Genomic DNA, 14,680 nt, shown 5'->3' with positions numbered 1-14,680 from the left:
GTTACCTGGTTGAGGTTTTTTCCGGTGTTTTCCCTCAACCCAATATGAGCTGGGTAACTTTCGGTGTTGGACCCCAGACTCATTTCACCGGCATTATCACCTTCATCTCATTCAGACGCTAAATAACCTAGATGTTGATAAAGCATCGTAAAATAACGTACTAAAAAAACATCTTTTAAGCATGTGCTTGCATATGGTTCTGAGATTCTACATAACTGTTGCACTCCATTTAAAAACTAGAATTGCCTGTGCTGAACATACCTGTATTAGGTGAAAAATAAGACAGTGCTTTTCCAACAGCAATATGAAGCCATTTACCGAACATGCACTTTTTCTTTGAGTGATGCAAATATGAACTAGTAAATGTTAACAATGATAAAAACCAAACTTCTACAGCCACCTCCTATCGTGCATCCTGGCCAATGACTCTATTGGTAAATTGGTCTGCATAACTGGCTTTGTGTCTGCCTGAGTGACACAGTCGGTATAGTGCTGGCCTTCTGTGCCCGAGGTTGCGGGTTCGATATATCGGCCCAAGTCGATGACATTTAAGTGTGCTTAAATCTGACAGACTCATGTCAGTAGATTTATTGGCATGTAAAAGAACTGCAGGACAAAATTCTGGCACATCAGCGACACTGATATAACCTCAGCAGTTGCAAGCAGTGTTAAATAAAACATAATATAAATATATAATAGCTTCGTATATTTGAATGACAAACAGTCAAATACCCACCATTAAAAACACACACAAGTTGCAGATACATATATTTTGAACAGTATCTTGGTGAAGTTTACTAATAATCAACATATCTAATTGGATTAGTTTTCACATTTTCAGTAGCATCTTCTGGTGAAAGAAGTATATGAGCTGTAAAACATATTAAAGCATTTTGAAGGAATTCTTTAATAACACTTATGATAAAGAACTTTTAAAATATCCGATCCTGAGAGATTGGTGTGTTTGATAGAAAAAGTGCGCCATATAGAATTAACTCTTATTGTATACTTTGTAAATATGAGGACCAATCAAATGAAAACGAGAAATAATTGTTTTCTCCGCAGAGGAATTTTATTTCTTAAAATAATCGCCACCAGTCTTTAGGCACTTATCCCATCTGCTCACCAGATTTTTGATACCTTGTTCATGAAGTCTTTCGACTGCTGGTGGCACCACTGCTGCACTACTTCAATCACGTCACCATCTGTCGCAAACTGGCGCCCTCTCAGGTCAATTTTGAGCTTGCCGGAAATCTGAAAGTCGCAAGGTAACAAATCCGGACTGTAAGAGGGATGTTCGAGCACCTCGGAGCCTGAAGGTGTCCATGGTGTGCTGAGCTGTGTGTGGTCTCGCATTGTTATGTAACAAAATGACACCTTCACAAACATACATTCAGGTCACTTGTTTTTGACGGCATGACACAATTCAGTATGGAGGATTTCGGAGTATCGAGCAGAAGTGACAGATTCTCCTCTCTCCATGAAGTGGCAAAGTAATGGACCCTCTGAGTCAAAGAACAGCATGAGCATCACCTTGCCTGCAGTTGTGAAATTTCTGAACTTTTTTTGGCGTGGTGATGTGTCGTGCTTCCACTAGATATTATCATGGTCAGCCACTGAAGCACAGACTTAGAGGTGTTCCGAATCCATTTCTTGGTTTGAGTTGCACAATGGGCAGTTAGGGAACTGATATATTCCAATTCTATGCAGGTGTTTGGACAAACAGTCATGGCCTGTTGCCAATCTAAATGCAGCTACAGATGATTTTCGTGGTAAATCGGAAATTAACTGTGGATTATAATGACAAAATATAATAATCCTTGTAAAAGGCACATGTAATTACACTTAATTATATGCTATAGTATTTATATTATTTACAATTGTGTTCCTCCTGGAGCATCTCTATGTGACCTTGACACAATACTGATTTCTCTATAAAACAACAAGCTTTGAAACATCAAAATGTAAGAACTGGTATATGTTGAATTTTATTCTTTTTATTTGTGTAATGTCATGTTTCGAAATTTAAATATTTATCGTATTTATTTCTAAAATAAAGTGCGACCATTACACGCATCATTATGACACTTTATCATTTTGTTATGTAACAAAGTAATTCATTGGTCGAGAAAAATTAAATTTTGTTACATGATTATACAAGGTTAGAATAACTTTCATGTAAGCAAAAATTTAAAGCAGTAACAGTTTATAGATTTAAAGTGATGTTTATATAAACATTCTTTTTTGTGATAGTTTTCACTTATTGTTAAATTATGCTACAAATGGTAATACTGTAAAGTCTTCATAATATTTCTTTCCTTAGGACATGGACAACTTGGAAACCTACCCAGTCTCTCTTATGGCAGCATTTACATGAAACTGTGGCATGGTTTAGTCACACTGGATCAGGATCCACATCCTGGTGTTCGACATATGTCTCACACAGTCACTAATCACATCCGAGATCAAGTAAGTTTCTGTAATTATATATTTTTAGAAAAAAATGTAATCCATTCCATACTTGAAATTCGCCAATCAGTCAGTCAGTAATAATCTATGATGTACTGTTTCCTCAGGAAGAAAATTTTAACAGATTTCATAACTGAATTTGTTCTCATTTTTTTTCATTTTATCTGCATATTAATATTTAATTGTTCTGCTGTAATAAAAATTGCATTGGTATAATTTATTTTTTTACTACCGTTTATTGTAATTTTACATTATGTAACAAAGTTTTCCTTTCCTTACTTAACAGGTGAAAGATACATCAATTCCTAAAGAAGTAAATGACACTAAAATGTCTTCTTCTTTATCTCTGCCTCCTTCTCCGTCCGGTCGACCAACATTTTTAGCGTAAGTTTACTTATTTGCCTACTTATATGAATTCAAATTAATTTTTCTGTGATGTTTCTTAATCATAAACTCACCACAGATACAGGAAAATTTATCTGAGAAATTCACACAATCACGGCTAGCCATGTTTCATAACACACTGCAAAGTTAGAGGTTCAAGTTACAGCATGATACAACCTTCTAGACATTGTTTGCAAAGACCACTAACAAGTTAAAACAATCACCACTAATTGTAAGAACACTGTTGTATGAATGCTGTAAAGTATCAGATCCACATTTTGTATGTTAATACTATACGAATATTAATTTAAATTTTGTGAAAAAAACTGTACATGATTATGACATTTTAGAAGTCATTTTCTGTTTTAGCACAAAAATATGCAAGGGACAGCTAAAATTTTCAAAAACGTTTTTACATGCCAGGCCTGTGTTATTGTTCTGCTTCATTTATATGTAATAGAGTTACATCATGTATTGACGATGTTTCTTTTAACATACTTTATTTATTTAGTTCCTCTGAAAAATGTTCCATTGATGATAGAAATTGAAAACATTAATGTGACATTACTATTATAAAGGTAACAATTGAACACCCTCTGGAATAAAGATCTAACTCAGATGGTAAAACAATATACCTTAGACCCTTATTCTGGGAGATAGTCGATTATTGTTTCATGCTTTAATGTACATAATTTGGATAAATGAAACCTATGAAATATAAATTTTAAAAAATCACACAAAGATGAAGAACTTAGTTTCAGGTTCTGTAAGTGAAGTGCATTTCTTAGAAAGTTGCAAATCATTAACACAAATGGACTTCGTTATGCAATTTTTCATTCTGTATGCCAGTAGGAAGAACTTTGATCACAAAACGATGTACAGTCCCCCAAGAAAAGAATGATGAGAAAGTTTAAGTTCTATAGGGCAATTCACACAATATCAATGTAGCCATGCAAGAAGATGTCTGGCCATGCATGTGCATTTTCACCCACCTTCAAAGTGCACACCAGTGCAAAATGTTATCAGTTGTCTGCTTCTGGAACAGGTCTCTGTTTACATTCATGATGTTTTATCTTTCATGAAAGTATACATGGTATCATGTCACACAAAGGTCACTTACCAAAGAGGAAAAACAATATTATTAATTTTGAAATGACAAATATAATACCATGCCAAAGACAACAAGGACCACTTTAGGGACCATGACAAAGACAAGGACAAATGCAAGGACAGTGACAGGCCACAATAAAGGTCACAACATGGGCTATGACAAGCACCAAGACAAGGATAATGATAAGGATTATATCCACAAGGACTATGAGAAAGACAACAAGGACCACGATAAAATCAACAACGACTATTATAAGGACCATGAGAAGAGAAAAGATAAAGACAAAGACCATAACAAGAACCACCATAATGATCACAATATGGACTACAACTAGTACCATGATAAAGATCACGACAAGAACCAAGACATGAACCATGATAAGGACCACGAGAAGCACCAAGCCCAAGATAAGTACCATGACGAGGAAAACAAGAGACAACAACGGCAAATGATGACATAGACCATGGTAAGCATCATGATATGGATCACAATAAGGACCACGACATGGACCATGATAGGGATTACGGCAAGCGCCAAGGCCACAAGAACCATAATAAGAATAACAACAAAGACAAGAACAATGGCAAGGACCACCATAAGAATCACGACATAGACCATGACAAGCATCATGGTATGGATCACAATAAAGACTACAACATGGACCATGGCAAGGACGACAATAGGGATTACGACAGGCATCAAGGCCATGCACGATAATGACGAGGAAAACAAGGACCATGATTAGGACAACTACATAAACAACATGGATCACAATAAGAAACATGACAAAGACGACAAGGACTACAGTAAGCACATGACAAAATCAGATCATGATAAGGACCAAGACAAAGACAAGGACAAAAACAAGGATCACGAGGAGAACCACAACATGGATCACGACAAGAATCATGAAAAAGACAAGATCACGATAAGGACCATGACTAAGACAACAAGGACCATGATAAAGAAAATGTTAAAGACAAATATCACTATATGGACCATGACAAAGATAAAGAGGATTACGATAATGACCAAGATAAAGACAGGGATCACAATATGGAGCATGACGAAGAAACCCAGGACCATGACAAAGACAACATGGGTCACGATAGAACCATGACAAAGACCAGGACCAAGATAAGCATGATAAGGATAACGACATAGACCACGGCAATAAGCATGACAAAGGCCATGATAAGACCACGACAATGATCAGTTGATCACGATAAGTGGCATACAAGGACCAAGCTCATGATAAGGGTCATGAAAAAAACAAGGACTATGATAAGGATCATGGCAAAAACAGCAAAGATCACGATAAGGATCATAACAAATACAGCTAGGAGCACAATAAGATCCACGAAAAAAACAACAAGGATCACAATGGGGACCATGACAAAGACAAAAACGATCATTATAAGGACTAGGACAAGTACAACGACAAGGTGAATTGGCCTCTTAATTTCCGAACTTTCTAAAACTCCATTTTAATGTTATTGACGAAATAAAGAACTCTTTCTCACATAGGATTTGAACTCACTCTCTTCCATATGACACTCATTGTCAGACACATCAGCTGTCTGTTGAGACGAAAGATCTTGCTCTTGCATGCCTTGTCAGTCTGCTCATGAAGGCCCAAATTTCGGTGTTACTATACGATTTATTTACAAGAAATTAACATTTTCTTGCAGTTTCCAAATGTGTTTCGGAACTAGTTCCAACACGAAACCAAATACAGTGAATTTAAGTAACTCAGTTGCTTGTTACGTTGTGTACCTGTGCTCTGTGTCACCAATCATGTGCAGTGTCTTGTATCTGAGACTTAGAATATTCCGGCATCTCATTCATTTTTGGGAGACTGTATGTACGTGAGTTTAACACAGTGTCTAATGTATATTTAGAATTCAATAAATAATTACATATGAACTCTGCTTTCAGAGGTGAATCACCACCCACTAGTTCAACATCAGAGCTACATCGGCTTACAGCATCTCGATCGGCACACCTGACATCTCGTACTCGCAAAATCATGCCCAATACTGTAAGTTTATTAAAGCAGAAATTTACGTTGTTGAATTTATTCAATGCTATAAAACAGTATGGAATATCTGAAATTTGCATATGATACATTCACACACTTCCAGAGAAAGAAACAGATACAGGCAAATCATATACTTGTGTTCATTGTTATAAGTACGAGTATATGTACTGCTGGATAAATTAAAATTATAGCGTGGATAGCAGATTTGGAATTTCAATTTCAATTTCAAAACATAGTTACTTCCAGAAAACAATCAATTTTGATACAGGATTATGGATGATCATTTCGTGAGATTTGTTTATCTTTTCGAAAATACAGTTAAAAATTGTCATAATTTTAACGACGTTACCATCTTGTGAAACAAGTTAATGTTCATTGTTTTAAAGTAATTTATTCTGGAAACCCAATTTCTCTTCATAGATTATGAAAAAAAAAAAAAACTTGAAGAAAGAGGGTCATCTTGTTCCATATTGTAAAATAAAAGATACATACCTAATTCAATAATAATAATAATAATAATAATAATAATAATAATAATATATTATATTTTATTCCACCAGCTTACATTAGTCGTGATGTGGCCCTTCACTTTTCTGTGTATACAGTGCTGCCACTCCCTTGGATACATATTCTGCTTACGTTTTTTTAAACATCTGGCTATTACATGTAAATGACCCTGATCACTTTTCTGCTACTTCTCTCACCTCTGCGTTTCACCTCCCTTATTTTCTACTTAGTCTCTGTTTTCTAATGCTTACAGATATCTGAGGAAGAAAATGATGTAAATAGTAGCCATAAGCCTCTAGTAACAACTCAGTTTGTTGACTGGAGCTGTAAATATTTTGCTCAGCGCGTGATGAAGTTCCTACAGAACAATGATGTGGAAAGTGATCTACATTATGAACGGGAATGGAGGTGAGTTTAAAATACAAACATCCACTTATAATTATTTGAGAGTGCAAACTTTGCCCATCAGTGTAATAAGTTTTCGGCGCTCAAGTCACTTGCTCCCGAATTAGCCGAGTCAACCTTATGGAAGCAGTACATGACCATCCAGTCATTCTAACACAATAGTTCGATATGGTATTGGACAGACAATTAGTTTTAGTGAAAATTTATTTATAGAATAAAAACTTCGTAAAACATGTTAAAATATGCATTAGTAAGTTTTGTTACAGATAGCCTTGATCCCTTATACCAGCAAAATCTAAATATGCATTTAGTGAGTTTTATTTGCAGTACTACATAATTAATTATTTTTTTACATGTAATATATAAGCTTATATTCAAAGCGTAATTCACACAATGTATGGATACAGAGGCTGTGATGAATATTAATAATATTATTACAATTATCCATAAATAGAAAGTCACGGCAATTGAAACAAACTTCACATATATATTAATACTAATTCTTTATACACTTTCAATGCAATAAAAATAAAAAAAAGTTTATTCAATGCAATGCAACTTAGCAAAGGAAATGTATATATTCAATATATATTATTATATAGTTATACTCATATTGATATTATTGTACATATGGGTATAAAAGTTAAAAATAAACAAATGTACTCTTTCCTCATTTTTGTACTTATTCCTACATTATAATCTTCTTAATGAGAACTTACAAGCTATCTATCAATCAGACTTTGAAATCACTGTTCAAATCCATTCAGTTGGCTCTTTTATTATTATGTGTAATTAATATATCATTTACACGATCAGAATCAACAGAGCTTCGTTTCTCAGACACAACCAGACCTGCCATGCTAAAATTCCTTTCACTTGCAGCACTACTTGCAGAAAACTTCTTGCCCTAATCTAGCAAGTTTCGGGGAAGAGTCTGCATGTAACTTCCACCAAGACAGAAGATTTTTGCAATCATCTGTAGTATCCATGTTCATGTACTTTTCCAGTTCGTCTCTATGATTTGATGTGGTAGAGCACCATTTTCGGTATTTCTTTGAGGGAGAAGGCGAAGGATCCACATTCACTTCCACTATTTTTACTTTATTTAAGATCTTTCGGACATTTTGGTGAATTTCCTCTCTTTTATCTTCACTCAGAACTAAAAGTTCCTTGAAAGAGGGATAAAGAAAATTGGCCACATAATGTTGTATATCATGCAGTTCATTCAGAAGTTTTTCATTTATGAACTTTGCTGTCTGTTTCTTTAATTTCCTCATGATCTCATCATCAGCAGCTATTTCGCAGGAATCTAACAATTTAAAAACCCATGGCACAACAAATGGCAAGGTCGGTTCTTTTGTGCCTTCCAAATCATCTGTGGCCTCTTTGAAAATCTTCAAGAAATTAATTATTTTTTTCATTATTTGCTCTTGGTAAAAAGTTATCTTTTCCTCCTTCATTACATCTTTCAAAATATTCTCTATCTGATCCCTCTGCTTATGGAACGAATCTAACATCATATACACACTATTCCACCTGGTCTCGATGTCAGGAAGCAATGATTTTTCTAGTCTAGTGACTAAACCGGAGTATTTCATAAAGCTGATGACTTTAGATGCGGTCTGGATGGAATGAAACACATCAGGAATCTCATTACTTAAGAACTTCTCATTCAGTGTGTGTCTTAATGCAATGCATAATACAGGGACATTTTTTGTGATTTTCCAGAGCTTTCTTGATATTGGATCCCTGATCTGTCACAACGGTAACATTTTGTAACTGTGTGGGAGTAATATCTAGCTCTGCCATTTGCTCATATATTTCGGTGAGAATGTTTGCACCAGTTTCAGTGACCTCTGGGAATTTTGTCGTGGTGAGCACGTTGTTCCTTAACTCCCATTTATCCTCACACTCCTCTATATAGGACGATGTGATCGTCAGGTAATGGATCTTCCGATAATTGTCAGTCCAGAGGTCGCATGTCATTGCACACTGATGTCTATTAATAGCTTCCTTTACTTTAGGAATCATTTCATCTCTGACTTGGTGAGCCAGATCTTGGATATGTCGAGACACAGTCCTCGGGGAAGGCAAAACATCTTTAGCACTGAGCTGTCCATATTTGGCACCTGTATTAATTAATTATTGTAACAGATTAATGAACCCCTCACTGCTGACAATATTGAAGAAACGAAAATCTGTTGCACACATAGAGACACATTTGTCTCTAACCGCCATCCTATCAGCCTTGGAAACTTCATTTCTTGATGAATGCCTGATTTCTTTACATTTGTCTCATCATTGCCGAAGTGCTACCGTTATAAATAAGCAATGTGTTGCAACCCTCTCTTTGACATTGAACATAGCCAACAGGAGCATTTGTGTCCTTTTGAATTACCACCTGAAATTGTTAAAAAATATATAAATTACAATGTATTCTATAAGTGAAATATTTCTGTGGCTTTTAGCGTTCAAAATAATACAAAATCTCATGATCACAAGAGAAATATTATTTCGACAAAATTAGTCAAAGTCAATAACTTAATAATTCATAGAACGGAGAAAAATTCTCTCCAGCACCAGGACTCGAACCAGGGTTTCCAGCATTACGTGCTGGTGCTTTTTCCACTAAGCCACACCAGATTCAAGCTCCGATGCCGGATTAAATCCCTCTCGTTATTTAAGTTCTACTTACTGTGTTCCCCTTTGTTCTATCGGACCCCAGCCACTTAATCACTCGTAATGAGTGCACCTTTGTACTTGTGGTTGGACAGTGTGTCTACTGTCACACGTAGTGTGACACGGTACACGAGGGTAGGTCAACAAAGGGGAACACAGTAGGTAGAACTTAAATAACGAGAGGGATTCAATCTGGCATTGGAGCTTGAATCCGGTGTGGCTTAGTGGAAAAAGCACCAGCATGTAATGCTGGAAACCCGGGTTCGAGTCCCAGTGCCGGAAAGATTTTTTCTCTGTTCTACCGATTCTTCACCATATGGAAACGCAAAATTATTGCACTGAAACTCCATATGTACTTCGATAAATCATAATAATATCGATTTCCGTAATTTCTGTGCTACAATTTAAACACCAAAGATTCACAAAATCCTTACCCTGAAGTTCTCCCAGCTACTGCTACCCCGACTTATATCCAGTTTCTCTAGTACAGCGATACTCATTGTGCAGGCTGTGGGCTGCATGCGGCTCTGAAGGACATTTATTGTGGCTCTTGGAATAATTTTACTTTCATTACGTTTACATCTAAATTCTAAAATATAAATTCTAAGAATAAATATATCTTTATTTGAAATTCTACAAAACTTTGGATATTCCTGTATCATTCCTAGCAGTGGAATACAGTAGCGCACATGTCCAACAATGCAATGTAAGCAAATGTGTTCAACAATGCAATGTATTAAATTTCTATGTTCAGCCTTATTGGTTTTGATGAGGTGTATGTTTGTTTGGCAGACCGTTTGTATTTGTTCATTGTCGTTGGAAGCTTTCAAAGTGAAATATACATTTTTTTTAGTTTCTATGAACAAGCAACTGAATACTCCTATTCAGTTGAACAGTTAATTGATAGTGGTAAGTTTATTGCAGTGCAGTGTTTAATAATGGCTGGTGTTTTTTCGAAAGGAAAAAAAAGAAAACTGGAAGAGGAAGGAAGAGTTTCTCAAGATAGTTGGGAGCATGATTTTTTCTTCATACCTGCTAAAAAGGAAGTTTATTATGTTATGACATATTTCAAGGTTATGAACGATTTAATCTTAATAGGCATTGTAATACCGTGCATTCATATTTGACAGCAAGTATCTTAAAGATTCTAAATTGAGAGCAGAAAAACATTAAAAATGACAGCAGATGTAACTGGGTTGTCAATTTTTGGCCTTGAGATTAGAATTCTGAAAAATGAACTTATAGATCTCCAGCAGGATTCAGAACTAGAAGTATTTTTCAAGAGAAATGAAAAACAAATTCAGTTTTAGAGTTTTGGAATACAGTTCCAGAAAAACAGTTAGGAAACTTGGTGTTGTGTGGATATAAAATGTGTCTTTTTGGATCAACGTATATTTGTGAAATGACTTTCAGCAAGATAAAGTTCATCAAGAGTAAACATAGATCTCGTCACACCAATTGAAAAACCTCCTGAGGATATGTCACAAATCAATCAGCTCATATTGACAAAATTGTGCAGGAGAGTAGCAGAGTTCGATCTTCAACTTCACAACAGCAGTCTACATAACTGCAAGTTATCTTAAAATTATGTAATAATAATGATAATAATAATAATAATAATAATAATAATAATAATAATAATAATAGTACTTACTTACTTACTGGCTTTTAAGGAACCCGGAGGTTCATTGCCGCCCTCACATAAGCCCACCATTGGTCCCTATCCTGAGCAAGATTAATCCAGTCCCCACCATCATATCCCACCTCCCTCAAATCCATTTTAATATTATTGTTAGGTTTCGTAACAAGCTGTTTTTTACGGTGATGGGTTGTTAGCCCTTCGCCCAACCCCCAAGCTGGAGGACCACCCCTTATCGGCTGTCCACGACTGCTTATTCAATATATTCGCAGCTACCCTCCATATCTGGAGGCCGTCTCCTCTATCCGCAACCTGAGGATGCGCCATGCCGTGGTGATAGGGACCCACAATACATGGAATAATAATAGTAATAATAATAATATAAAACAGTTAAATATTAATATAAAAATCAATGACTATAATCAGTAATGAATGTCTTTATCCATAAATGTAATAAGGCTGTGTGTTACCAAGTTTGAGTACTGTGAAATTTGGTGCGGCTCTCTGACAGATACTGTTTCTTATATTCGGCTCTCTTGTAATTTATAGTGAGTACCACTGCAGAGTGTAAGTTCCATCAGCTAGTTTATTCAATACACTCTCTTTAGCTTTCGCAGCCATTGTACACATTATTTTACTTATGAAGACTGTTCTTCGCTGCTCACGTTAAATGCGAGACAACGGATCTCCCGCTTGCATTATATTCCCGTGCAGTCCTTGGCATTCCCCTCCCACTCCTCTCTACACCCCATAGTGCTGTCGTGGAAGCAACGAGAATGGGGAGCTTGAGAAGCAAGATCCGAGAGAAACTGAATGTGTATTTGACCGGCTTTATTAGGCATATTTGAAAGGAAAATATTATGCAGAATCTATGGTTCCCTAAAGGAAGGAGAAAGCTGGAGAATAAGAAATAACCAAGAACTATACCAGCTTTTTAAATCTCCCGATGTAATCAGAGTAATCAAGATATCCAGACTGAGATGGGTGGATCATGTCATGAGATGCCAAAAAAGATTATGGAATTTAAGCCTGATGGGAGGAGGAAAGTAGGAAGACCTAGGCTCCGTTAGATAGACTGTGTGACACATGATACTCATATAAAGAAGCTTCGTGTCAAAAGCTGGTGGAGTGTGGCCAAAGACAGAGACCTGTAGAGGAAACTCCTAAAGGAAGCCGAGGCCCACACTGGGCTATAGTGCTACTGATGATGATGAAACAATTGGCTTTGATTTCTCGCAACATTACGTCACGATTTTTAGCTACTTATCTTTATTGTAAAGTCGTATATATTTAGCTTCAATTTCTCTGCATGCATGACATGGTGCAGAAGTCCAAAAAAATCTCGTACCATGGTCAACTGAGTTGACAGACAGAAATTTAAATTTGACTATTGATTTGACGAACATCAGACCAGAGCATTTAGAATAGAAAGTGTGGTAACTCGGCAAGGGTCTAATGGGACATTTAAACCCCCTAGTGTCGCCACGACAACTTAGCGAAACATTGGCGTGGCGATCGTTTTAAGATTGCAGTTTTCATCTTAATACTATGGACAGAGCAGGTAGAACTCGTTCTGCTATGGAATTTAGAAGATATTTCTTGTGGTGTTCGGGTGATTTTTATTGTCCCGTTTATGTGAGCGAGTAGTAATAAGCCTAATTGTTTTGTTCTTGATGTAAATCCATTTATACTGTATAATCTGTAAGGAAGAGACGTTTCTTTTATCCACCCGAAGACTAGACTACTTTTCAGAAGTGGTGTAGAGCAATTCCACGGACACATAAAACTGTATGCTTGTTCTTATGTCTGTGATATCCATTTTTCTGCGGTTTTGATTGTGATTATGATTTATTTAACGACCTCGCAACTGCAGAGGTTATATCAGCTTCGCCGGTGTGTCGGAATTTTGTCCCACAGGAGTTTTTTTTTACATGTCAGTAAATCTACTGACATGAGCCTGTCACATTTAAACACACTTAAACGCCATCGATCTCGGCCGGGATCGAACCCGCAACCTCGAGCATAGAAGGCCAGCGCTATACCAACTGCGCTACCGAGGGCGACTTTTGATTGTAAGAGCCGATAAATTTATTATTGCCAATAAAGAAGTGGGACTTCCACGCAAGAACTGGCGACCAAAACCGTATCCCATAACACATTTTCCCAAACTTGCCTCGATATCTTAAAAAAAGAAAAGAAGAGAAAATATCCAACGAAGAGGACATCAATCCTTTCTCATAACAGTGTACCCTTACCAAATACCATCTGGCTATGATCAATTCCATTGACGCTAAATAACTCAGTTGTTGATACAGCATCGTTAAATATCCGAGTAAAAAATAATTGGATGCGACTTTTGATTGTAAGAGCTGATAAATTTATTATTGCCGATAAAGAAGTGGGACTTCCACGCAAGAACTGGCGACCAAAACCGTATCCCATAACACATATTTTCCCAAACTTGCCTCAATATCTTAAAAAAAGAAAAGAAGAGAAAATATCCAACGAAGAGGACATCAATCCTTTCTCATAACAATGTACCCTTACCAAATACCATCTGGCTATGACCAATTCCATTGACGCTAAATAACCCAGTAGTTGATACAGCATCGTTAAATATCCGAGTAAAAAATAATTGGATGTGACACCCGAAAATCAGAAGAACACCTTAGCTAATCATGCACTTGTATGCATTTATGTGCCATTACTCCACACCTGAATGCCCAAAATTATAGCTAGTTACATTGACTGTAATTCCTTCCAGTGAATGACCAGCATTTCAGCTGTTTAGTGTGAGTTTTTCAAAATCGATACATTTTTTTAGAGTCATAAACTGTGATCGGTTCGAGGAAAGTGAAAATACAAAAGAATTCAAAGGTGAATGAACGACCTTGGAGATACGCTGAACTCAAAGACTCCCTCGTCTGCCTTGTACAAGGATTCTAGCATTACACGATTTTAGAAAATATTATATTACACGTAATTGTCAGTACAAAGAACACATTTGTCTAAGAAAGAACCCTTGAATTATTTAGAGTGACGATTCAGAGCACTAGCGAAATATATTAATTCTTGTGGGATAGCAGATTTAAATATATTCTGACAGAAAAAATTTAACCAGGATCCTCTAGAGCAGTGATGTCAATCAGAGCGTATATGCGCTACGAGAACGCTTGCGCTACTGGAGCACGCAGAGCGCGCCAGCTACGAATACGTACTTCAGTGAGGGTTGTACAGTGTACAGTTGGCATTAATCACGCACCAGCGAAGAGATCGTATAACAAGTTACAGTTCGAATGAGCACTGCAGTTCCTATGCAAGGAACAGGAAGGAGATAATACAGTGCTTAATATGTGGAAAACATACGATTAGTAAGAAAAGCAGCATACAGCGACATTATTCAACATACCATGAACAAACATACAGAGATATCGAGGGGGAAGAA

The 14,680-nt window shown here is 36.4% G+C and overlaps 1 protein-coding gene across 1 annotated transcript in view; it reads left to right on the top strand.

The window, feature by feature from the left end:
- raptor (regulatory associated protein of MTOR complex 1) overlaps positions 1 to 14,680 on the top strand; it is a 128,346-nt gene that overhangs the window by 78,037 nt on the left and 35,629 nt on the right. Inside the window, exons 16-19 of the mRNA XM_069827267.1 lie at positions 2,324 to 2,469; positions 2,756 to 2,853; positions 5,903 to 6,005; positions 6,766 to 6,920. Coding sequence (XP_069683368.1) covers positions 2,324 to 2,469; positions 2,756 to 2,853; positions 5,903 to 6,005; positions 6,766 to 6,920 — 502 coding nt within the window. The remainder of the gene's footprint in view (positions 1 to 2,323; positions 2,470 to 2,755; positions 2,854 to 5,902; positions 6,006 to 6,765; positions 6,921 to 14,680) is intronic.

Source organism: Periplaneta americana, chromosome 1, assembly GCF_040183065.1.
Source record: "Periplaneta americana isolate PAMFEO1 chromosome 1, P.americana_PAMFEO1_priV1, whole genome shotgun sequence".
Taxonomy (NCBI): Eukaryota; Metazoa; Arthropoda; class Insecta; order Blattodea; family Blattidae; genus Periplaneta; species Periplaneta americana.
This window is presented reverse-complemented; position numbering and strand designations above follow the sequence as displayed.